The sequence below is a fragment of the Acipenser ruthenus genome, unplaced genomic scaffold (assembly GCF_902713425.1).
Source record: "Acipenser ruthenus unplaced genomic scaffold, fAciRut3.2 maternal haplotype, whole genome shotgun sequence".
Classification (NCBI taxonomy): domain Eukaryota; kingdom Metazoa; phylum Chordata; class Actinopteri; order Acipenseriformes; family Acipenseridae; genus Acipenser; species Acipenser ruthenus.
This window is the reverse complement of record NW_026708779.1, coordinates 1-26,223: the sequence shown is the minus strand read 5'-3', so window position 1 is coordinate 26,223 and position 26,223 is coordinate 1. Positions and strand designations below refer to the sequence as shown.

Genomic DNA, 26,223 nt, shown 5'->3' with positions numbered 1-26,223 from the left:
TGACGTCATTATAAAATCATTACCCTCCAGAACAGAGGTTTCCCAACCCTGGTCCTGGGACCCCCTGTGCTGGTTTACATTCCATTTCAGCTCTCAATTACTGAACTAGACCCTGCATTGAACTAATAACTTGCTTAATTAAACTTTATTAATTGTTTTCAACTCTTCAACAGTTAGAGTTCACGTTAGCAGTAACATTTTAGAAGTAACTTGAACTCTGCAAAAGGTTTAAGAGCTGAAAACGATTAAAAAGGTCTCATATAAAAGTCAAATGAAAACCTAGTACTTCTAGCAGCTGAGATTGCGAGTACATACAGAATCCCTCTCTTTCATTTCCAAGCCTGTGTGGTAACCCAGCCTACCTTAACTGATTAAATGTATTTTCAACAGCTGTAGTTTAATGTCACTGTAAACTCTGTGTGGCAATCATGCCTGGAATAGCAGGCGCAGTGATGAAACGACCGGTGGAAAATATTTTGTGGAAAATACCGCATCGCGTTGCCACCAGCGCGCTCCTCATGTTACAGGGAGAGGAGTGACATCAGCAAGCTGGCTGGTGGAATACGAGTATCCCGGATTTGCTGAGACAGGCTTCGGTCTGCAAGTCCCTCAATAAATGAAATAAAAGTCTCCAATTTCTCCAGGAGTAAAAGATCGGGGTTAATTTATACTGGAATGTATACCCTTTTCTGTCTGGGACTGGAGTACGATAATTATACACTTTTGTAAACCGATAAACCATATGATAAAAAAATTGCAAAAAAAAAAAAATCACTCTCTTTATACAGAACATGTAGAATTTTTAAAACCACCATGCTTTCCTGTTAAACGAGTTGAATGGCAAAACTATAGTTTAATGACATTATAAGGGCAGCAGTGTAGAGTAGTGGTTAGGGTTCTGGACTCTTGACCGAAGAGTCGTGGGTTCAATCCCAGGTGGGGGACACTGCTGCTGTACCCTTGAGCAAGGTACTTTACCTAGATTGCTCCAGTAAAAACCCAACTGTATAAATGGGTAATTGTATGTAAAAATAATGTGATATCTTGTAACAATTTTAAGTCGCCCTGGATAAGGGCGTCAGCTAAGAAATAATTATAAAAAAATAATTCTTGCAAAAAAAAAAAGAATTCTATCTTTATGTAGAATAAAAAAAACACGCTTTCCTGTCAAACGAGTTGAATGGCAAAACTATAGTTTAATGACATTATAGGACGCGATGCGAGTCAGTAACATTGATTTGCGAGATTTGAATAGAGTAAGGAATATGTTCTCTAACTTACACATTTAAACACATATCTGTTTAAAAAAAGCTCACCCGAGTCAACTTCTTGGAAATCGAGTGAAAACAGACACTTTTTTGGCACAGACAGCAGCAGAGAATATACAGTGGGTTAGCAAGCCAGATTGTTGCTTGTGGATCAGTGTGATCAATCTGTAACTAACTGTAAGATATATCAATCGCTAATGTCAAATTATTGATATTTAATTGTACCCGCAATTAGTCGCGTCTCTTATATATATAAAAAGTCACGTTTACCGAAATCTGAGGCATTAAAAACTTTTAAAGTCGAATGCAAGTAATAATAATAAAAAATGTCTGTGGATTTGTTAATACTATGCTGCCACCTGCTGGTAACGTTTTGCAATTGCACTCCCGGTTTGTTTAGGGGTGCTGTAGTCTCCTGTGATCGTGTTTGAGAATCTTAACTCATTAAGTACCAAATACATTTTGATTTGAAAAAATAAAATTAAATCACTCAAAACACAAGGTTTATTTATGTAAATTTAAACATTTTAAAATCAAAGTGTTCAGTCTTTAGAAGTATAAAATGACAAGCATAATTATTTACTAATTTTTATTTATATGGAGATATAAATAAAAATTTATTTCCTGTAATCAAAGCAGTGAAATTTCATACCGGCTATGAAGCTCTCAACACAGAGGAAATGGAGCCACTTTATCAAAATGCCCCTCTAGCACTTCCCTTGAGCTTTTTTTCAGTCTCTCTGTCTCTGTCAAACTCCAGTCCTCGAGTGTCGCGGGGTCTTCTGACTTTCCTTCCAACATAAACTCTCAATTAACTTCACTGATCTAACTATTTGTTCAACTGAACATATTTCATATTTTTCTTTCAAGGTCTTTTATAGTTGATGATGATTTCAAAAACACACCTGATTCAAGTCCTGAGTCCTGGAGAGAAGTGTTACATTCGTTCCAGTTAATCAAATAATTAGACCAATTAAGTAACGGAGAGCTCAGGTGTGAACGGAAGCCACAAGACCCCGCGGCCCCCCCTCCAGGAACTGAGTTTGACCCCCCCCTCTGCTTTAGGCAAGGCTAGTGTTGACTGGAAGAGAATACGAGTTTTCTTCAGTGAACGTTTACAGCAGAGAGTCTCAAACCTAGTCCTGGGGACCCCCCTGTGTGTGTTCTGAGTTCTCAATTAATTAACTAAACCCTTAATTGAACTGCTAATTTGCTTAACCTTTTTTTATTATTTTCAGCTCTTAAAAAAAAACACAGTTTGAGATTCCAAGTTAACTATTATAAACATTTTAGAAGTAACTTGAAATCCGTAACTCATTTTAAGAGCTGGGAACAATTAAAAAAAAAAGTCTAATTAAACAAATGATTATTATAGTTCAATTAAAGGTTTGGTTAATTAACCAAGAGCTCAGCTGTAGTGAAAACCAAAAAAACGCCTCGACATACAGCAAACGTGAACGAGAGACCGATTTCTTCGAATAGATTCCTGATTCAGACGTGCGTTTAATCTTCCGAGCCACCAGGGGGCGCTAGCACCAGCTCTTTTTTCCAATCCCGGGTATAGAACACTGGATAGACCTTCCCACTGCCGTTGAACTCCAGGTCAGTGAAAGTGTAGATGTGAGATCTGGTCTCCACATTGTAAAAGGAGAGCTGCCCTCCCTCATAATCCAGATACACCCCCAGCTTCCCAGGCTTCAGACTCAGGGGGAGGGGGCTCCGAGGGTCAGTGACAGCCCAAAACTGATATCCATCCCACCAGAGGGTAGAGTAACCACCCTGGAGGGTCATGTCAAATTCTCCACCCCTTCCCAGAGCAGATTCTCTGGTGACGCCCACTTTCCAGTAGGTGTTTCCCCCCACCTCCACCTCCCAGTAGTGTCTCCCCGAGGTGAAGCCCTCTCTGCTCAGCACGCAGGGCCAGCGATCCAGCCTCGTGGGATCGACAGCGGGAGCTTGCCTGGTCCCTCTCCTCACTCGCTTCCTATCCTCGGACAGGAGGAAGTTGGAATTCGATGAAGAAGGTTCCAGAGTCAAATCAACTGAAAAGGATGAAGAACGATTAATCTTCTGGGGGGGGGGGGGGGCGAATCAAAGTCTAGAGTCACATTACATAAAGATGGAGAGGGAGAATGTAAAGTATATGGGGAAAACTACGAAGCGCTGGTGTGTGATTCAATATGTTAACGTAATATTATTTCAGCAGTGTAAAATTTGGGATTCATTTTGCATGAGCCAGACATTCTCCGAATAGATTTAGCACAGAACTGCGGACCAAACTCTCCCATTCCATCGGTTGAGGAATCAGCAAATCATTCTGAACGAGATCAGACTAAAAACACACAGCATAACTCAAACCCTACCTGCTGCATCACGAATCCATCTCCACACTAGAAAGCAAGAGACAGTATTTAATAATGTCAATAGTCAGCAGAAAGGACACCAGATACCACACTCTGAAATTGCTGTTAATATACTGGACTAGGTTTGCCAAGTGCAGGTGATGTTTCTCTGTGCATGTTGATTGTGCTTCGGATACCACACTTTGAAAAATCGGGCGATGTGCTCTATTTCACTCAATATGTTTCCTTCTGTATGCGAGTCAAAGTTGTTATAATAGTAGAAAACACTAGTGGAGGCTTTGAGTAAATTGTTGATGCTCATAATGCATCAGAGTACAGAAATGCAACATGCCTATGACTTTTGCACAGTAGCGTGTGTGTGTGTGTGTGTATATGCGCCTTTGTGCCAGCAGCGAAACACAGTCAAATAAGTAGCATTAAACTGTGATAAATACCTGAATCTGGGATGAATATTGCAGCAGCTGTGTGGAGATATGAAGAAACAGCTGACAAATCAATAAAAAAATTGATTTGGTATTAAAAATCAATCAAATAAAAGTTTGACATACTTACTGATATGCTGCGTTCTTTTCTCGGTATGAGAAATACTTCTCTACAAGGAAGAGAAAAAAAGAATCTAATTTATAGAGAGATCAAAAACAGATCCAGTATATTTGTGTGTCTTTCAAGACCGCTTTGTGCTTTAATCAGGCGTCTTAAACAACTTCCAAAAAGTATCTTGCGTTTGACCAGCGTGTGGCTCAGTGTTCCTTTTCTCTCGCTGTTTGAAATGCAGTGCAGACGGGACATGTAATTAATGTCATTGATTAATTAGCCTGACAATTTTCCCAGACTTTCAGTTCTAGTTGTTTGATTTCATCCGCAAAAAGAATCAAAACTATAGAGAAGCAATGGGGTGTATTCTAATACATTTGCACACTGCTCTGTGTGTGTGTGTGTGTGTGTGTGTGTGTGTGTGTGAATGCATATCCCACAGTGATAATGAGAGAAGTGTATTAAATGCAGTAAAAGTGGATTTCAAAGCCTGAGAGGGACACTCCTTTAAGATTCAAGCATTCAAAATCCTAAAAGATATAGACAATGTCGACCCAGGGGACTTTTTTGACATGAAAAAAGAAACAAGGACCAGGGGTCACAAATGGAGATTAGATAAAGGGGCATTCAGAACAGAAAATAGGAGGCACTTTTTTACACAGAGAATTGTGAGGGTCTGGAACCAGCTCCCCAGTAATGTTGTTGAAGCTGACACCCTGTGATCCTTCAAGAAGCTGCTTGATGAGATTCTGGGATCAATAAGCTACTAACAACCAAACGAGCAAGATGGGCTGAATGGGGCCTCCTCTCGTTTGGAAACTTTCTTATGTTTTAAGACTGGTTTATGCTCTAAACATCTCTGGCTGTTTTATAGCCCATTAGAGATTAGATTGCTGTCTCTGTTTGAGTACTTTAAACACCTAATCGATGTCCATCTTGGCTGTAGGCTCACTCCCTGGGTCCTGGGATAGCTTCTGCCCGACACAAAACAGACTTGGTTAACAAAACAGCCAGCAGACATGGCCCAGGGAACACACGGACACCCATCACACTGAATACCTCTCTGATCAGAGCCCACAGGATGAACTCCAGGATGGGCAAGATGTTTCTCAGCTTCCCTTGTTTCCACTCCTTCACCAGCTCCGCAACACCCTGATCCATATGTATCCCAAAGGAGACAGACTCCTGCTTTAAAAAAAAACACACACACAGACACACACACACACTATATATTACACACATATCAAGCAAAGCTGTGCATATGTAATTAATCAATTTAAACCTCAAATTTTTATATTATATATATATATATATATATATATATATATATATATATATATATATATATATTTCTTATTTCAGGGCGACTTAAAATTGTTACAAGATATCACATTATTTTTACATACAAGGTCCCCATTTATACAGTTGGGTTTTTACTGGAGCAATCTAGGTAAAGTCAAGAGTCCAGAGCCCTAAACACTACTCCACACTGCTACACACACACACCTTTCCCTAAACCTTCTTGCTGCGCCAAGAAACTGAAGACTTGGGAGAGATGTTGGCTGACGAATTCAGAATGGTCCTGTGATCCTGCCTTTAAAATACTGGGGGAAAAAAACAACCTAGGAGATAAGTTGGATGATCGATCCTGGCGGCCACGCCCTTCACCCTTAAACTGGTTGAAACGTCACCTCTGGCATTCTCTTGAGAGGACTGACCCACTCCGAAATGATCCGCTGGCATTCCTTCAGTCTGTCCTTCACAGCCGGAGTCCCTCTTCTCTTAGAAATCTGGGAGCAGAACAGATCCGAGCTTAACATCAGACACTGCTGGTACGTGGCTCTCCTGGTAAAGACACGGCCGCGTGGTGTGCAGGGGGGAGTCACACAGTCAGGGGAGCGCAGGGGTCCCCGAGGGTCTCTCCTGGTAAAGGCACGGCCTCGTGGTGTGCAGGGGGGAGTCACACAGTCAGGGGAGCGCAGGGGTCCCCTAGGGTCTCCCCTGGTAAAGGCACGGCCTCGTGGTGTGCAGGGGGGAGTCACACAGTCAGGGGAGCGCAGGGGTCCCCGAGGGTCTCCCCTGGTAAAGGCACGGTCGCGTGGTGTGCAGGGGGGAGTCACACAGTCAGGGGAGCGCAGGGGTCCCTGAGGGTCTCCCCTGGTAAAGGCACGGCCGCGTGGTGTGCAGGGGGGGAGTCACACAATCAGGGGAGCGCAGGGGTCCCCGAGGGTCTCCCCTGGTAAAGGCATGGCTCCGTGATGTGCAGGGGGGAGTCGCACAGTCAGGGGAGCGCAGGGGTCCCCGAGGGTCTCCCCTGGTAAAGGCACGGCCGCGTGGTGTGCAGGGGGGGGAGTCACACAGTCAGGGGAGCGCAGGGGTCCCCGAGGGTCTCCCCTGGTAAAGGCACGGTCGCGTGGTGTGCAGGGGGGAGTCACACAGTCAGGGGAGCGCAGGGGTCCCCTAGGGTCTCCCCTGGTAAAGGCACGGCCGCGTGGTGTGCAGGGGGGGAGTCACACAGTCAAGTTAAGCTGGTCCGGTAACACTAGAATAGTTTTTTTTCACCTGGAAAAGTTGGTCTAGCTCGCTGGCCCATTTCTCGATGAAGCGGCGAGAATCTTCCGGGCTGCAGGCATCTTTTTCCGAGAAATCGCGAGGAACAGCGGAGTTCTGAAAACAACCAAGAAATCATCGTCCCCTTAATTAAAAAAAAAACAATGATCATCCCTTAAGAGCTGCAAAACTGAAATCGGAAGACGAATTAATGAAAATCGGCTGGTCAACTTATTTTCCAAGCTTCAACCACGAAGCCACTGACAGACAGACAGACAGACAGACAGACAGACAGACAAAGCATTCTGACAAGACGGAGCAGAAAGACACTTTGTAGAAATCCTTGCAGAAATGAGATAAATACACAACCTATTTATTCATTTAAATGTGCTTTATTTTGCTCTTATCTGCCCCCTATTTTACTGCATTTAATCCTGTACTTCAGAATACTGTAATCTGCCAAGTGTTTAACCTGTAGTACTTTGTATTTAATCATATCCTGATGTAACTATCACTATTTAATCATATCCTGATGTAACTATCACTATTATCTGCTGTATTATTGAATTGTGGTTTGTCACACTTGAACAAAAGTTATTGCATTTCTTGCTCTTATTGTATTACTTGTATTGTAACACTTGAATGTATTTGTATTTGCTTGCGACTGTAAGTCGCCCTGGATAAGGGCATCTGCTAAGAAATAAATAATAATAATAATAATAATAATAATAATAATAATAATAATAATAATAATAATAATAATAATATGAGTTACTAGAAGTTCAGTATAGAAATAACATGTGAACTTGTTATTATTATTATTATTATTATTATTATTATTATTATTATTATTATGAAAATTGATATTATAGTGGTGTTCTGGTACTTCAGATTTCAGACACACCTGAGCTTGTTACCGATACACACTGTGGCTAATAAAGAATGAAAATAAGACTCCTGTTGCACAGCAGCTTGAGTTTAATGAGTTCTGTGAAGTGTTATTTTGCTATGTGGTGTGTGTGTGGGCGTCTCTATTATAAGAGACACCATTTCCCACAGTTTTAGCAGACAGATCCACTGCAAGACCCAGTTCAGGCATGTCGAAGATATCACCCTTCAAAACCTACAGGCATACAGCACAGTACAGCTCTGGCCTAAAGCATTGCACCAGCACCACCTAGTGGCATTCTGGGTAAGTTATTATTATTATTATTATTATTATTATTATTAGTTTAGCAGACGCCTTTATCCAAGGCGACTTACAGAGACTAGGGTGTGTGAACTATGCATCAGCTGCAGAGTCACTTACAATTACGTCTCACCCGAAAGACGGAGCACAAGGAGGTCAAGTGACTTGCTTAAGGTCACACAATGAGTCAGTGGCTGAGGTGGGATTTGAACCGGGGACCTTCTGGTTACAAGCCCTTTTCTTTAACCACTGGACCACACAGCCTCATACGTGCACCTAAGTGCACATAACCCCCCCCCTCGTCTTCTCTCTCCCTCCCCTCCCCTCCCTCCTCCGTCTCTCTCCCCTCCTCTCTCCTCCCCCCCTCATTCCCTCTTCCCCTCTCCATCAGTACCTTCAAGATTCTGTTCAGCTCCCTTGTCAGTTCAATGATGAAGCACTGACACTCTTCCACGGTCCGTTCACCGGCCGTTTGAGATCCGGGCTTTCTCAGGGAATTCTGCAGAACCGATTACAACACAAAGCGGTCTGACGTTTTCACACAGAGCGCCTGTTGTTTCTATATCACTGATTACTGAGCTACAGGTTTATTGAATGAATTGGTTTCAATTAAACAATTTAGAACAGGGTTTTGGAACAAAGAACAGGAGTAGGATTACCCCTTTCCCTCCCCCCTCAAAAAAATTAAACGGGTCTGCTGGCGCCCGGGTTTTAATCTCTCTGCCGCTATACGAGGTACCCTGCAGCTGGAATCTAGCGCCACAGTGCCAGATTGGCACCCCTGACCTTCTCTCATCTTACCCCTGCGCTGCCAAGACCAGGGATATACCAGCTGCAGGAAGCGGGGTCACAGGTCGCGGTGATAAGCGAGTGGAGACCGACGAAATTCTTGGATACACTGCCAGTGATTCCTGAAGCAGCTACAGACAGACAGACAGACAGACAGCGAGTGAGCGAGCGAGGGATTGTCCGAGAGAGATAGAGAGGGAGTTAGTGAGGTGTATAGTACATTATTATTATTATTATTATTATTATTATTATTATTATTATTATTATTTTTAATGAATCATTTAGCAGATATTTTTATCCAAAGTGACTTCCAGAGACTAGGGGGGTGAACTCTGCATCATCAACAACTGCTGCTGCTGCTGCAGAGTCACTTCCAATAGGAGCTCGTTTGTTTGACATCTCGTCCTGAAGGACGGAGCACAAGGAGGTTCAGTGACTTGCTCAGGGTCACACACACACACAGGGAGTCAGTGGCTGCTGCAGAGTCACTTCCAATAGGAGCTCGTTTGTTTGACGTCTCAAAGCAGACTCAAATTTCATTAACAGTATTTATTTTTTTTATGTTTTTCCACGTTTCTAATTTGTTTTTCCTTCTTACCGGTTTCTTGGGCTGTATTTCTCTTTGACATCGTCTCTACCGATCAGAAAAACCAGCCACTGCTCAGACAAAACCACAAAAAAAAAAATGCTTTAGCTATCTGTAAACATGTTCTGCTTTCGAAATCCCCAAACATGATACAACGCGGCTATCTTCCTTTCCTCTCCCCTTTTGTTTAAATTATAGATTTGCTTTCCTGCGTTTACAACAGAAGTGGTTCTACTGATGATGCTGTCAGCCACCGTATATTACACTTCAAAACCTGCAGGTACAGCACAGCACAGCTCTGGTCAAAAGCATTGCACCACCCTATAGAATGAACTAACCTTGCTTCGTAAAGTCCAGTGAAAGCTGCTGAATAATGTTCCCTTGTTAACATATTGAATTCCACACCCTCTATATAGAATGAACTCCCTCAGCTTCATAGAGTCCAATGAAAGCTGCTGAATAATGTTCCCTTGTTAACATATTGAATTCCACCCCCTCTATATAGAATGAACTCCCTCAGCTTCATAGAGTCCAATGAAAGCTGCTGAATAATGTTCCCTTGTTAACATATTGAATTCCACACCCTCTATATAGAATGAACTCCCTCAGCTTCATAGAGTCCAATGAAAGCTGCTGAATAATGTTCCCTTGTTAACATATTGAATTCCACCCCCTCTATATAGAATGAACTCCCTCAGCTTCATAGAGTCCAATGAAAGCTGCTGAATAATGTTCCCTTGTTAACATATTGAATTCCACCCCCTCTATATAGAATGAACTCCCTCAGCTTCATAAAGTCCAATGAAAGCTGCTGAATAATGTTCCCTTGTTAACATATTGAATTCCACCCCCTCTATATAGAATGAACTCCCTCAGCTTCATAGAGTCCAATGACAGCTGCTGAATAATGTTCCCTTGTTAACATATTGAATTCCACACCCAGCGCTTTGTATAGTTTTCCAGATACTTAAAAGAAAAATTGACAATTGAAAAATGTGACATTTCACAAATCTACTACTGTGCTGCTATTATGGCTTCCGGTATAGACTTTTTTTTGGCGATATCATTTTGTAGTTTCTTTGACATGATGTTAAATAAAATCAATTATGTCAAAGTTTTTTTAATTAATGTCTCAATCCTAAAATGTCACAGCTGTAGCTTCCTGTTAAAAAAACACAGCGCTGTTATCACGTTCAAAGTACAACTATAATAAAATCCAATTCGTTGAGGTTCGGTTGCTGTGGTTTACGATCAAAGTACAAATTTACTAAATTACAACCAAATAAAGAGACCCAACATGCAAAATAAATCAAATTGAAGTGACTCCATCCGTATCGACAGTGACAAAGTCTTAAACAAAGAATCAATTATATAAAACATTTGAATCTCATTATATCGACAGGCAGAGATACAATGGTACATATAAACAGAATTAATAATATTCACACAATCTTTAGCGTCGGCTTATCTGTAACGTTTACACAACATTTTGATGAGATACGGGTTGCTACGTACATTAAAAATGATCCTATTTTTTTTTTTTTTTACAGCAATATAAACCGAATCTGTTTCCCCGAACGCGACACACCGCTGTTTGACCGACTTACCTTTAAAAAAAAAACACACAAAGGTGCAAGCCGTTGAAGATCTCAATAAAATAACTAACAGAGAACTGCAAGTTTTGAAAAACGAAAGCGTAATTTGTCACACACCTGTGAAAAGGTAAAACACCTGGCTGATAAACATTAATGATTTACTTTTTTATGAGACTAAAATGAACCAGCTTGTAGGGGGGGGGGAGGACGGGGGGGGGGGGAAATCACAAAATAACTAATTCAAGGTTTGTGAATATGCAAAGAAAATTAATCTATCTAGAATTTTAAAAACTTTTGTGACAAAAAAAAACCTGTATACAATAGTTACAGGGCTGTAGGTGATCCAGTCCTGGTTTCACTAGGAGTTTAATAATAAGACACACCTGAGCTTGTTACCTAGACACACTGGGGGCTGATCAAGCTGGTAGTAAAACCTGGACTGGGTGACACTGCTGTGGGATAGGAGTCTGATCACCATCCCTTCAGGGTTAAACCTACCTCATTCACAGCACAGGCTTGCAAATATTGATAAGATCAACCAACATCGCTATTTTATTTTTCACATTGTGAGAAATTTAACAAGCAGCTGGGTTTATTTCAACAAGCAATTTAGAAGCGATTCCATCTTCAAAATAATCCTGCCTACAAACACACGGCACAGATACACAGTGTTTCAGGTCAATTTACAATCCAGTTTATTAATGAGACATTTTGCAGACACTTAGATCCAAAGCGATTTACAGAGACTTGGGTGGGTGAACTCTGCATCGTCAACAACTGCTGCTGCTGCTGCTGCAGAGTCACTTCCAATAGGAGCTTGTTTGTTTGACGCCTCATCCGAAGGACGGAGCACAAGGAGGTTCAGTGACTTGCTCAGGGTCACACACACACAGGGAGTCAGTGGCTGAGCTGGGTGATTTGAACCTCCTGGTATCAAGACCCCTTTTCTTTAACCACTGAAACCTGGAGCAGCTTATAAAAAACGTACAAAGTTGTCGTGAAGTTATACTGGGAACGAACGGCCGATAGTTAAAGGTTATTAGCTCGACCAGGGGTGTCAAACTCAGTTCCTGGAGGGGGGAGGGCGTCTTTCAGGCTTCAATTATTATTCGACTAATTGGAACACACTCGAACCCTTCTCTCCCAGGCCTCACAATGTTTCACGGGTCGTGTGACCTTGAATCTTGAAAGGAAGTGCATTTTTCAGAAACTAAAAAGACCCGTTGTGGGGGGCGGGAGGCGGGGGGATATGTGTCCGACTGAACAAATAAATTAGATCAATGAAGTTAATCCAGATCTTAAGTTGGAATAAAAAAAGAGAAGATCAGTCAGAAACAAAAGAACTAGGATCCACCACAGAGCTGCATCAGCAGAAAATAACTTCACCTAAATTAGGAACGGATAGGAATCTCCAACAAACAACAGAAGAGTCTGTTGCGTTTTTCCGTTCGATTCTTTTCAACTGTCCGATCCGAGTTTCCACCCCCCCGTTTCATGACAACAGCCTCCCCCCCCCCACAGAGGCCTCTCCTCCTCACTCAGCTTTCCCGTTCTCACTCTTCTCCTCCTCCTTCTTCCCTCGCTCGTGGTTCTGCACGTGGAACCGCAGAGCCCCCAGATGGCTGAAACTCCTCCCGCACTCCGCGCAGTCGTACGGAGTCTCCCCGGAGTGAATCCTCTGGTGGGACCGGAAATGCGACCGCAGCCTGAACCCGTTCCCGCAAACCTCGCACCGGAACGGGGCCTCGCTCCCGTGCACCTTGCTGTGGCCCTCCAGGGCCTCCTGATCCGCGAAGGCCCGGCCGCACTTGTCGCAGCGGTGCGGGGCCTCCCGGAGGTGCGTTCGCTTGTGGTAGTTGAAAGTGGACAGGTGGCGGAAACGCTTCCCGCATTCCTGACACCAGTACGGCTTCTGAACCGTGTGGACCCTCCCGTGGGACTTCAGCAGCTCCCGGTTCCAGAACCGCTTCCCGCAGACGACGCACTCGTACCCGCCGGCCCCGGGCTCCCGGTGAGCCGCGGCGACGTGCCTCTCCAGCCCTTCCGGGCGGCGAAAATTCTTCCCGCAGACCTGGCAGGAAAAAGGCGTCTCTTCCTCGTCGATGCACTGGTGGGAGTTGAGGTTCCCCTTGAAGCGGAAGCGAAGGCCGCAGTCCCCGCACGAGTACGGCTTCTCGCCCGTGTGGATCCGCCAGTGCTGACGCAGGTTCCCCGAATCCGTGAAGTTCTTCCCGCACTCGGGGCAGGGGTAGGAAGGGGCGCGGACCCGGGGGTGCAAGGTGTCCTGGTGCCGGTGGAGACTGCTCATCCGGGAGAAGGAGTTCCCGCAGTGGGTGCAGATGTAAGAACTTTTCGCGCCGCGGCCTTCCTCGTCCTCGTCCGCTTCCGAACCCTCCAAAGAAGAAGAGGAGAGTGAAACTCTTGGGGCCGGGGCTGGGGCTGGGGCTGGGGTCAAGATCGAGGGCGTAGCGGTTTTGGGGAGCTGGCTCCGGTAAGCCATCACAAGGTCAAGCCCGTCGACTCGAGACCGGTTTGCCGGATTTTCCTTCGGTTGCGAAGCGGCGTTTGGGAGACCGACCACCACCACCACCGCCTCGTCCCGGATGCTGCTGTTGCTGCCGGCAGCCTGCGACTCGGGGTTCGGCTTATGATTGAGGTTAACTCGAATCAAGCCGCCCAGTTCTTCCTTCGCAGCCGGCAGCGCCCGTACGGGAACCAACCGAATTCCAGCCCGCTGACCCGTAGGACTCAGCGAGTCGACCGCGCAAGTCTGGTTCTGCGGCGTCGGTCGGGTTTGAAAGCTCACCACTCCCGGTCCGGGAGCCACCAGCCTGACCTCTTTGTTCTGCATTTGGAGCAGCCTGATCGGCTGATGTTGGGTCTGCAAAGCGGGTTCCTGCCGACCGACCAGCCGGACTTCTCTGTTCTGCATTCGGACCAGCCTGATCGGTCCGGGGGGAGCGCCGACCAGTCGAAGCCCAGAGTTCGGCGCCGCTGACGGGATCGGCGAGTTATCGGACGCCGCTGCCACCGCCACGCGGACGGGTAGCGCGTTTTCCGAAGCGAGAGAAATCTGCCGGGCGATTTGCTGCAGCAGAGGGAGGTGGGGGTTCAGCGTCCGGCCTGCGGGATCTTCAACGGGTGTCCCGGGTGTCGCTGTGAAGTTTTTTACAGGATCCGTCTTTGAAAGGGGTTTTGGCACGGGGTCCGGACTGGGTCCCTCATCCACTGCAAGAAAAAAAACAACAATAACAAGCGAAGTAGAAAATCAGAGGCTTAGGAGGAGCCGCGTTCTCACGCAGGAAGCTCTGGCACACTGTGATGCGGATTTGTTTGAAGAAAATAAACCCAGCACAAAATTTCTACACAGGATAGAAACAGGAACGGATCACACTGCTGTGCAACGGGAGTCTCATTCCCATCCCTGCATTGTAACTGCAGTTTAATATCACTAGACTAGACTGGACTGGAATTACATTGTAACTGCAGTTTAATATCATTACACTAGACTGGACTGGAATTACATTGTAACTGCAGTTTAATATCACTAGACTGGACTGGACTGGAATTGCATTGTAACTGCAGTTTAATATCACTAGACTAGACTGGACTGGAATTACATTGTAACTGCAGTTTAATATCACTAGACTGGACTGGAATTACATTGTAACTGCAGTTTAATATCACTAGACTAGACTGGACTGGAATTACATTGTAACTGCAGTTTAATATCACTAGACTAGACTGGAATTACATTGTAACTGCAGTTTAATATCACTAGACTAGACTGGACTGGAATTACATTGTAACTGCAGTTTAATATCACTAGACTAGACTGGAATTACATTGTAACTGCAGTTTAATATCACTAGACTAGACTGGAATTACATTGTAACTGCAGTTTAATATCACTAGACTTGACTGGAATTACATTGTAACTGCAGTTTAATATCACTAGACTAGACTGGAATTACATTGTAACTGCAGTTTAATATCACTAGACTGGACTGGACTGGAATTACATTGTAACTGCAGTTTAATATCACTAGACTGGACTGGAATTACATTGTAACTGCAGTTTAATATCACTAGACTGGACTGGAATTACATTGTAACTGCAGTTTAATATCACTAGACTAGACTGGACTGGAATTACATTGTAACTGCAGTTTAATATCACTAGACTAGACTGGACTGGAATTACATTGTAACTGCAGTTTAATATCACTATACTGGACTGGAATTACATTGTAACTGCAGTTTAATATCACTAGACTAGACTGGACTGGAATTACATTGTAACTGCAGTTTAATATCACTAGACTAGACTGGAATTACATTGTAACTGCAGTTTAATATCACTAGACTAGACTGGAATTACATTGTAACTGCAGTTTAATATCACTAGACTTGACTGGAATTACATTGTAACTGCAGTTTAATATCACTAGACTAGACTGGAATTACATTGTAACTGCAGTTTAATATCACTAGACTGGACTGGACTGGAATTACATTGTAACTGCAGTTTAATATCACTAGACTAGACTGGACTGGAATTACATTATAACTGCAGTTTAATATCACTAGACTGGACTGGACTGGAATTACATTGTAACTGCAGTTTAATATCACTAGACTAGACTGGACTGGAATTACATTGTAACTGCAGTTTAATATCACTAGACTGGACTGGACTGGAATTACATTGTAACTGCAGTTTAATATCACTAGACTGGACTGGAATTACATTGTAACTGCAGTTTAATATCACTAGACTGGACTGGAATTACATTGTAACTGCAGTTTAATATCACTAGACTGGACTGGAATTACATTGTAAATGCAGTTTAATATCACTAGACTGGACTGGACTGGAATTACATTGCAGGGATGGTAATCAGACTCCTATTGCACAGCAGTGTCACCCAGTCCAGATTTTACTACCAGCTTGATCAGCCCCCAGTGTGTCTAGGTAACAAGCTCAGGTGTGTCTTATTATTAAACTCCTAGTGAAACCAGGACCGGATCACACTGCTGTGCAGCGGGAGTCTGATTTCCATCCTTGTAGACAGACACAGAGAGAGAGAGACAGCTCCCTGATCGACGCCTCACCTTTCAAATCCTCGGTCTGTGTTTTCCACCCCTCCTCCTGGGTCGCGTGATCGATGGACACTTCCATTTCCTCTTCCTTCACCTGGACCACCTCCACGTCAAATACACCCTCTGCCATCTGGTCTGGGTCCAGCCGGGGGATGTCCTGCTTGCTGTCCTCCAGTTCCATGTCCCCTTGGACATCCGTCCTCTCTTCGTCATTACTATTATCTGCTGTGCGATAAAAAATAAAAAATAAACAAACTGACAGGTTTTCATGAAAATGCACAGACAAATCTCTGATGTTTTGCTACCCTCTTGTGGGAATAGGTGGTATTACAATGAAAATGCTATTATATTTATTTAGTTGCCAGACCCTTTTATCCCAGGCGACTCACACAGGTGTCACAGCACAGGGTTACAATGCAAGATTCATATTTAAACACAGTGCGGTTTACAGACAGTGCAGATAATAATAACACTGCTAGAATACAATATGAACCAGGAGGCTACTAGTTAGGATCACAGCGAGTTAGATCTACAGTGACAGATTAGCAGTGCAATAGTGCAAGGATAGCGCATCAGATGAGGATCCAGAGACGAGGTGCTGAGGTCAGGAGAGTCCAGTGCAGACCAGGAGGGGCTGATCAGGAGATCTACAAGCACAGTCTAACGGCTCTGTGTGTGTGTGTGGCTGTGTGTACGTGTGGCTCTGTACGACTCTGTCTGTGTGTCTTTGTGTGTGTGCGTCTGTGTCTCTCTCTCTCTCTCTCAAAACAAAAGCCCTATAACACTCTCAGCAATTAATATGTCTAGGATATGGACTTGATATTTTAGAGATAATAATAATAATAATAATAATAATAATAATAATAATAATAATAGAGAAGGGCCGCGGGAAACAAAACCGGATATGACGCGTCCAGCAGTTCCTTTAAACCGTGATCCAGTAGGTAGAACCAGGAAGCAATGGTCGGGCACTGAATGGACGAAACGTCGCCAGATGATAATAGCAATAACAACAACGGGACAATAATTATAACAACAATAAACATTATTATTTACAAAACAAAACAACCCACACCTTTCACTTGCGCAGGCTTGCGGTGCGCTTTGTCCCGCCACGCCTCGATTTGAGTTAAAACGTGAAGGAACTGTTTGAAACAATTCAGGCACACGAAACTCGACAGCCTCCCCTCCTCCCCCTGCTCGCTCCCTCCTTCTCCTTCTCCTTCTCCCCCGCGGGCTCCCAGCTCTATGCCGATCCGGGCGAGCTCCTGGCTCAAATGCAGCCCCTCGGCTTCTCCCCTCTCGCAGGCTCTGAACAGGTGAACCCGGCTCAAGATTTTCTGACAGCCGGGCTTGCAAAACGAATCGTGGCACAGCCTGCAGAAATCGTCCGCCATGGCACGGACGCGCAGCTTCGATTCGCTTCCGTTCCTTTTTTTTTTTTGTCTCTTCCGAGCCACCGTAGCCGCTTTCTGATTGGCTCAATTCCGAACAAAAAAAACTACCTGCTATAAAGTCAAGGACAGGAAAATGATGTCACGAGTGGGCGAAGTTAGTAAATAGTGGAGCCATTTTCTGGAGCCCGTAGAGCTCTTTCACAGCGGGCTTGCAATGCTTTTAACTTATTCAGGGAAAATTCTTGACATAATCAAGCATTAATTCGCATAAATAACAGTCAGTGACTTTATATTAACGACATGTTGTACCTGTTATTAAAAAATACCGGTATATCCTGGCGCTGCAGCACTGCATCGCCCCAATGCATTCAGTACTGAGTGGGCTCCAGAAATGGCGCCTGTAATTGAGTGCCGAACTGCATCACGGGATTGACTGTCCTATCCTGCTTGTTTTGATTGCTTCTTCAAGGGGGGCGGGGACGAAGAAGTGTAACGTCTCTGATTGGTTGAAGTCTTGGGGATCGGAACGTCTGATTCGCTCAGGGTTTTCAAAAAAGGGCGGGTCCGCAGCAAGGCTCGGTGGCTTTCTGATTGGTTTAATATTAAAGATTCAGTGATGTGATTGGCTGATCAGCTTGACATTTGTTTTGTAGAGAGACAGAGAGATAGAGAAAGTGAGAGGTTATTATTTAACGCGAACGGTTCTCGTGTCTTAAACGGTATCTTTGTTTATTTATCAGCGTCGTTTATCAGACAAAACATAAAAAGTATAATATGTATTATATAATAATATAATATGTTTTTTTATTATTATTTTCAAATCACTTTTAACATTTTCTGTACATCCCTCACCCCCCAAAAACGTTTCACTTCTTTAATCAATCTCTCTCTCTCTCTCTCTCTCTCTCTCTCTCTCTCTCTCTCTCTCTCTCTCTCTCTCTCTCTCTCTCTCTCTCTCTCTCAGGGACAGCGTATTTAAACCGATGGCTGAATAGTCTTACTTTGACAGAATTCAAAATAATTGTCTCAAATCTACCGCTAGATGTCAGGGGCGAGCTGTATGGTGGTGGCGGTGTGTGTGTGTGTGTGTGTGTGTGTGTGTGTGTGTGTGTGTGTGTGTGTGTGTGTGTGTGTGTGTGAGGCGAGAGGTAAACACGTGACAATAACACGCACAGAAAAAAAAAAAACACTGGAAAAAACATCACTCCTGTTGTTGTCATCGCAGAGATGGAAATAAGACTCCCGTGCACAGCTGTTTGATCCATTCCTGGTTTCACTGGGAGTTTAATAATAAGACACACCTGAGCTTGTTAGCTGGACACACTGGGGGCTGATCAAGCTGGTAGTAAAACCTGGACTGGGTGACGCTGCTGTTATGAATGGCTATGGAAATATGGCTTATTAAAGTCATCAATTAAATCAGACAATCACTCATTTGCATATTTTGATTTCCAGTTCCAGCGGTTTGATTTCATCCGCAAAACAAATCCAAACTATACAGAAGCAATGGGGTGTGTTCTAATACATTTGCACACTGCTGTGTGTGTGTGTGTGTCTGTGTGTGTGTGTGTCTGTGTGAATGCATATCCCACAGTGATAATGGGAGAAGTTTAAACGGCACTGCACAGCTATTAAACGCAGTAAAGTGGATTTGAAAGCCTGAGAGGGGCCCTCCTTTAAGACTGGTTTATACTCTAAACATCTCTGGCTGTTTTATGGTCCATTAGAGATTAGATTGCTGTCTCTGTTTGACTACTTTATAACAGCTGCCGACCCCGCGGTATAATGTCTTTCCATATTACAGAAACCCGCTACTGCTTGCAAATATTCTGTTCTTGTATTACTAATTATTATTGTATGATTTCCATATTAGCTGAAAGGCTTGAAGATGTATCGCGTTTGCACTATAAAGGGATCGACCGTTACTGTATTGTTATTATCTGTAAGTTTCCCCAGTATATAACTATGAATTATTATTATTCAGTCGTTTAGCAGACGCTTTTATCCAAAGCGACTTGCAGAGACTAGGGGGGGTGAACTCTGCATCATCAACAACTGCTGCTGCTGCTGCAGAGTCACTTCCAATAGGAGCTCGTTTGTTTGACGTCTCATCCTGAAGGACGGAGCACAAGGAGGTTCAGTGACTTGCTCAGGGTCACACACACACAGGGAGTCAGTGGCTGAGCCGGGATATGAACCTCCTTGTATCAAGACCCCTTTTCTTTAACCGCTGGACCGCCAAGCCTTCTAAAATACTTTACTGCCAAAAAAAAACGTTCGATAGATGAAATCGGAAGTGCTTAACACATAGACAGGCTTGTGTGTGCTTGATTTTCATTATAATAAACCGTTATTAAAACCAAACACGTAAAGACGCCACACAGAACACACCGCGTGATATCTACTCAATAGAAACGGGGGGGGGGGGGGGGGGGGCTTAGTTGCCAAGCAACCAAGAGGAAGTCCGGTCGCCAACGTCCAGTTTTGTCCCTCAAATCCGCTGGAGCACAAAAACCCATGCAGCATTTCTGGTTCACTTCCAGCCCGAGACGGGCAACTTGCCCGGGATAAAACGACACCAAGCGAGCGTGCATCATGCCGTCTTATTAATAGAAAACTAACAGACAACCGGCCAATGAACAGCGGCGAATGCAGGAGCATATTATTAACGCGACGGGTCTTGTTCGGAAACAGCGGCTCCCAGGCGGCCCCTTGGGGGATTCTGTTCTTTGCGTTTGCTGTCCTTGGCGATGAGGGACAGTACTTGAGTTAATAAACTGCTCCTTGTAATTGTCTGTTTGGCTGCTTTCCAACCGGTGAAGGCATTGACAAAATGAGAAATCATTTGGGGGAGTAAAATATTGCTTTACCAGACCTCTCTGTGCTTTACAATGCTTCCCTATGCTTTACCACACCTCTCTGTGCTTTACAATGCTTCCCTATGCTTTACCACACCTCTCTGTGCTTTACAATGCTTCCCTATGCTTTACCAGACCTCTCTGTGCTTTACAATGCTTCCCTATGCTTTACCACACCTCTCTGTGCTTTACAATGCTTCCCTATGCTTTACCAGACCTCTCTGTGCTTTACAATGCTTCCCTATGCTTTACCACACCTCTCTGTGCTTTGCAATGCTTCCCTATGCTTTACAGGTCCTCTCTGTGCTTTACACAGACAGGTGTGGTAAAGCATAGGGAAGCATTGTAAAGCACAAAGATGTCTGGTAAAGCATAGGGAAGCATTGTAAAGCACAGAGAGGTGTGGTAAAGCATAGGGAAGCATTGTAAAGCACAGAGAGGTCTGGTAAAGCATAGGGAAGCATTGTAAAGCACAGAGAGGTCTGGTAAAGCATAGGGAAGCATTGTAAAGCACAGAGAGCTCCGGGTTGTGCTTGTCTGGTGTTTCTGTACATCATGAAGAAGAAGGATTATTCTGACTCAGACGCTGGCAAAGGAAAGCCAGGTTTCTGTTAAAGGACTGGGAGGAATGCCAGACAGCAGGGAAAAAAAAAACAAAAGTACATCGCGAGGGAGGGAGAGTGAGGGAGCTGAGTGCACCTTAATTAAGTTATAGCGCAGAACTTATAATTCATGAGATACACTTTGGAAACGCTTGAACAAAATCTATGAGTCCTGGTCAGCTAATGGACAAGAATGAGTAGAGAGAGAGAGAGAGAGAGAGAGAGAGAGAGAGAGAGAGAGAGAGAGAGAGAGAGAGAGGAGAGACTGGGGAGAGGAGAGCGGAGAGACGAGTGCGGAGAGGGGATAGAGAAGGGAGAAAGGAGAACAGAGAATAGGTAGATGAGAGAGAGGAGAGATAGAGAGAGAGAGAGAGAGAGAGACTGGGGAGAGGAGAGGGGAGAGACGAGTGTGGAGAGGGGATAGAGAAGGGAGAAAGGAGAACAGAAAATAGGGAGATGAGAGAGAGGAGAGAGAGAGAGGGGAAGAGAGGAAAGGGGAGGATAGAAAGAGAGAATTGAGGGAGGGGTGAGAGAGAGGGAGCAGAGTGAAAGAGAGGAGATGGTAGAGAGGAGAGGAGAGAGATCCACAGTGTGTGGAATAACTCATTATGTTCTTAATGCCTCAATATAGCACCTTGTTATCTTTAAAAGTATTTTCTTTTTTTGAATCAAATAAGAGTTTTCTGTGATTTTCCGCCAGACAGCGTATTTAGTAATTCAGGGGTCTCAGTGAGGAGACACGGGTAACACACTCCCCAGCCCTGGTCTTTCTGTGAACTAGTTGCGGTTGACAAACTTTTTTGAAAGCCTATTTATAAAATCTTGGATTCATCTTAAAAGTGCGTTTAAAAAAGTCAGCTGCACGGACGAACGCCTAGACGCGATTATATCTCAGGACAGGACATGCATTAATTACCCAACCGCAGTTCCATACAAACAGAACAAATCAGTGACTGGTCGTGGTGCAGTGGTTAAAGAAAGTGGTTTGATACCAATCTGGGTTCAAATCACCCGGCTCAGCCACTGACTGACTCACTGTGTGTGTGTGTGTGACCCTGAGCAAGTCACTGAACCTCCTTGTGCTCCGTCCTACAGGACGAGACGTCAAACAAACGAGCTCCTATTGGAAGTGACTCTGCAGCAGCCACTGACTCCCTGTGTGTGTGTGACCCTGAGCAAGTCACTGAACCTCCTTGTGCTCCGTCCTTCAGGATGAGACGTCAAACAAACGAGCTCCTATTGGAAGTGACTCTGCAGCAGCCACTGACTCCCTGTGTGCGTGTGAGACCCTGAGCAAGTCACTGAACCTCCTTGTGCTCCGTCCTTCAGGATGAGACGTCAAACAAACGAGCTCCTATTGGAAGTGACTCTGCAGCAGCAGCAGCAGCAGTTGTTGATGATGCAGAGTTCACCCCCCTAGTCTCTGGAAGTCATTTTGGAGAAAAGCGTTTGCTTAATGACTATAAGTAACTAATTATAACTGACCCGGGTTCCGCGTTCGTCTCCCATCTCTCATCCCACACACGCACACACACGCACACACACACACACACACACACACACACGCACTGTAACTCGCCTTAGTACCACAAGAAATATTTCTCGCCCACCGCTCACCGCCTCCCTCCCTCCCTTCCATCTACAGAGTCTGCACAGATTGCTTTTGCTGCAGTGAGAGGATTTAAAAAAAGAGGGAGGGGTGAGGAGAGAGAGAGAGAGAGAGAGAGAGAGAGAGAGAGAGAGAGAGAGAGAGAGAGAGAGAGAGAGAGAGAGAGAACAAGAAAGCTAACACTCAAGCAAGCATCTGACTCAACTCATGACAGAACCTTTGGGCTATACCGCTTGCAGAATCTATGACCAGGATGACCGGATCGCTCTCATATTATTAAAGCGTTGCGCATTCGGTCCCTTTAGGTCTGTTTGTGTTTAATCGCGTCTTCTCTCTCCAACCCGTCTGAACGGCCCGCCTCGCTTCGCTCTTTTTATATATAGATAGGATTTCTACAATATAATGCCCGATCATTAAATAATAACAATATAACAGAGGCGTTTCGCTGTCTCTGTCTCTCACCCCCTAGTCTCTCTCTCTCTCTCTCTCACACACACACACGCCACAAGAGAGAGACACACACGCCGCGTTGCCGAAGGAGAGAAAGCAAGGAGACAGAAGGGAAGGAGAGAGAAAGGCGAATTGACGCCATTTGAGATCCAACCCCAAGAAAAATCGTCCAGGTAAGAAAAATTCAATAGGGTTGTTAGTAATACGCGACGCGTTTTATAACACGTTGAATAGAAAGAGTATTGTTAATAATAATAATAATAATAATAATAATAATAATAATAATATAAGGTATATATACGAATCTGGCCTTAAATGCGCTATATTCTGCAAATAATTGGATACATATTTATCTATATATATATATATATATATATATATATATATATATATATATATATATATATATATATATATATATATAGATAGATATCTCTCTCTCTCCATATATATATAGCTATCTATCTATCTATCTATCTATCTATCTATCTATCTATCTATCTATCTATCTATCTATCTATCTGTCTATCTATCTATCTATCTATCTATCTATCTATATATATATATATAGTATTTATCAATGCACCTGTCTAAATATCTATCAAGATTTGTAACGGTAAGTGTAAAGAGATTCAGTATCGCTGTTGTTATTGTCGTTTATTCTAGAATCTAAGCGAGGGGGGGAGATGGAGGAGGGGGGAGAGGTATGGAGGAGAGGGGAGAGATGGGGGAGAGGGGAGAGATAGGGGAGAGGGGAGAGGTATGGGGGAGGTAAGAGAACATTATCCGGGCTCTTGATCGGTTTTCTCCGGCTGCACCTGTCTCTCTGCGCCTGCCGTCTCTGTCTCTGTATTGGAAAACGGGACGGGTTTCTCTGTTTAGGGAGATCGAGAGCGTTTGGGTTTTCTGAGAAAGAAAACAAGGAGAGGTCGGGTTTCGGGGGGGCCGCAACAAATGCCCCACCCCCATTCCTTCTGCCGTTACCCAAACGACCCCTCGTCCATTTCGTGTATGAGGAAGAGGGTAGCGAATGAGGTACCGGTAATGACATCATTAAAAAACAGACACACACACACACACACACACACACACACACACACACACACACACACACACGTACGTTAATATAAAATCATATATCTTTATAATCTGTGCTGTTTGTCATCGCGTGCGAAGTGCAGGTCAGTATTTGCGTTGAATCTTTTCATTTTAATGCATGGTTGCAAGTATTAATTGGCCGAACAAAATATTATTATTATTATTATTATTATTATTATTATTATTATTATTTAGCTGACGTCTTTACAGGGTTACAATGTAAGATTCATATTTAACTACAGTGTAGTTTACAGTAAATGCTAATAATAATAATAATAATAATAATAATAATAATAATAATAATAATAATAATAATAATAATAATAATTGTATTTAATCATATCCTGATGTAACTATCACTGACACTGTTATCTGCTGTATTATTGAATTGTATTTTGTCACACTTGTAGTTGCTTGAACCAAAGTCATTGTATTTATCTTGCTCTTATTGTATTACTTGTACTGTAACACTTGAAATGTGTTTGCTTACGATTGTAAGTCGCCCTGGAAAAGGGGGTCTGCTAAGAAATAAATAATAATAATAATAATAATAATAATAATAATAATAATAATAATACAATACAAAGTGAACTAGGATGCAACACGATACATTGAATAAAAACAAATACATAAATAGAAAATAATAGGCGAGGAGGAGAGGAGGAAAGGAAGGGGAGGAGGAGGAGAAGGAGGAGGAGAGGGAGGGAGGGGACCCCCCAGAGTCGCGACCGCGGTGGGACCCCCCAGAGTCGCGACCGCGGTGGGAGCTCTCCTCACATGAGCTTCAGAGGCAGGGCCAGTCTTTCCTAGCTATGCGGTTCTTTATTTACGGAAGGAGACTGGTCAGGAGTGTGCTGTTAATTGCACTAAGAGCGATTTTGAAAGAAAAAAATAAGTGAAATGTATGTCTTAATACGATTCTGAAATGTAATGTCTTCATACGATTCTGAAATGTAATGTCTTAATACGATTCTGAAATGTAATGTCTTAATACGATTCTGAAATGTAATGTCTTCATACGATTCTGAAATGTAATGTCTTCATACGATTCTGAAATGTAATGTCTTAATACGATTCTGAAATGTAATGTCTTAATACGATTCTGAAATGTAATGTCTTCATACGATTCTGAAATGTAATGTCTTCATACGATTCTGAAATGTAATGTCTTCATACGATTCTGAAATATAATGTCTTCATACGATTCTGAAATGTAATGTCTTCATACGATTCTGAAATATAATGTCTTATATGGTCGTTGAACACAATTGAATAATGCAGGTTATTTTTTAAATTCAACTTTCATACTATCTATCTATCTATCTATCTATCTATCTATCTATCTATCTATCTATCTATCTATCGATCTGTCTGTCTGTCTGTCTGTCTGTCTGTCTGTCTGCGTGTCTATCTGTGTATCTGTGTGTTTCTGTCTGTCTGTCTGTCTGTCCGTCTGTCCGTCTGTCTGTCTATCTCTCTATCAATCTACAGCTCTGGCCAGAAGTTTTGCATGATCACTCTATAGAAATAACTAATTTTGCTTCAAGTCCAATGAAAGCTGCTGAATAATGTTCCCTTGTTAACATATTGAATTCCACCCCCTCTATATAGAATGAACTCCCTCAGCTTCATAGAGTCCAATGAAAGCTGCTGAATAATGTTCCCTTGTTAACATATTGAATTCCACCCCCTCTATATAGAATGAACTCCCTCAGCTTCATAGAGTCCAATGAAAGCTGCTGAATAATGTTCCCTTGTTAACATATTGAATTCCACCCCCTCTATATAGAATGAACTCCCTCAGCTTCATAGAGTCCAATGAAAGCTGCTGAATAATGTTCCCTTGTTAACATATTGAATTCCACCCCCTCTATATAGAATGAACTCCCTCAGCTTCATAGAGTCCAGTGAAAGCTGCTGAATAATGTTCCCTTGTTAACATATTGAATTCCACCCCCTCTATATAGAATGAACTCCCTCAGCTTCATAGAGTCCAATGAAAGCTGCTGAATAATGTTCCCTTGTTAACATATTGAATTCCACCCCCTCTATATAGAATGAACTCCCTCAGCTTCATAGAGTCCAATGAAAGCTGCTGAATAATGTTCCCTTGTTAACATATTGAATTCCACCCCCTCTATATAGAATGAACTCCCTCAGCTTCATAGAGTCCAATGAAAGCTGCTGAATAATGTTCCCTTGTTAACATATTGAATCACACACCAGCGCTTT

The 26,223-nt window shown here is 43.4% G+C and overlaps 2 protein-coding genes across 3 annotated transcripts; both read right to left on the bottom strand.

Moving 5' to 3' along the window:
* Nucleotides 1–1,327: 1,327 nt before the first annotated feature.
* Nucleotides 1,328–11,097, bottom strand: LOC117410166 (butyrophilin subfamily 1 member A1-like). The gene is made up of 10 exons (XM_034916355.2): nucleotides 9,292–11,097; nucleotides 8,706–8,824; nucleotides 8,299–8,403; nucleotides 6,728–6,832; nucleotides 5,857–5,955; nucleotides 5,225–5,350; nucleotides 4,184–4,223; nucleotides 4,066–4,092; nucleotides 3,632–3,658; nucleotides 1,328–3,310 (listed from the first exon to the last, which is right to left on the bottom strand). The coding sequence occupies exons 1-10, from the start codon at nucleotides 9,320–9,322 to the stop codon at nucleotides 2,772–2,774; spliced, it is 1,218 nt and encodes a 405-aa protein (XP_034772246.1). The 5' UTR covers nucleotides 9,323–11,097; the 3' UTR covers nucleotides 1,328–2,771.
* Nucleotides 11,098–11,541: 444 nt separating this feature from the next.
* LOC117410075 (myeloid zinc finger 1-like) lies at nucleotides 11,542–17,766 on the bottom strand. Of its 2 annotated transcripts, none has more exons than XM_059021731.1 (3): nucleotides 17,053–17,766; nucleotides 15,990–16,199; nucleotides 11,542–14,102 (listed from the first exon to the last, which is right to left on the bottom strand). In XM_059021731.1, exons 1-3 carry the CDS (start codon nucleotides 17,372–17,374, stop codon nucleotides 12,409–12,411), a joined length of 2,226 nt encoding a protein of 741 aa, XP_058877714.1. In that variant the 5' UTR covers nucleotides 17,375–17,766; the 3' UTR covers nucleotides 11,542–12,408. The 2 variants fall into 2 exon arrangements, with proteins under 2 accessions (XP_058877714.1, XP_058877713.1); XM_059021730.1 differs by having other exon boundaries at nucleotides 11,543–14,102; nucleotides 15,990–16,202.
* Nucleotides 17,767–26,223: the final 8,457 nt, after the last annotated feature.

Coding starts and splice junctions, on each gene's coding strand:
- LOC117410166 (XM_034916355.2), bottom strand. CDS start 9,322: ATGTCAAAGAGAAATACAGCCCAAGAAACCG. Junction 6,833..8,298: donor AGCTGAACAGAATCTTGAAG/GTACTGATGGAG, acceptor GGTTGTTTTCAG/AACTCCGCTGTTCCTCGCGA. Junction 4,093..4,183: donor GAAAAGAACGCAGCATATCA/GTAAGTATGTCA, acceptor ATCTCCACACAG/CTGCTGCAATATTCATCCCA.
- LOC117410075 (XM_059021730.1), bottom strand. CDS start 17,374: ATGGCGGACGATTTCTGCAGGCTGTGCCACGATTCGTTTTGCAAGCCC. Junction 16,203..17,052: donor CAAGCCTGCGCAAGTGAAAG/GTGTGGGTTGTT, acceptor TTTATCGCACAG/CAGATAATAGTAATGACGAA. Junction 14,103..15,989: donor ACAGACCGAGGATTTGAAAG/GTGAGGCGTCGA, acceptor TTTTTCTTGCAG/TGGATGAGGGACCCAGTCCG.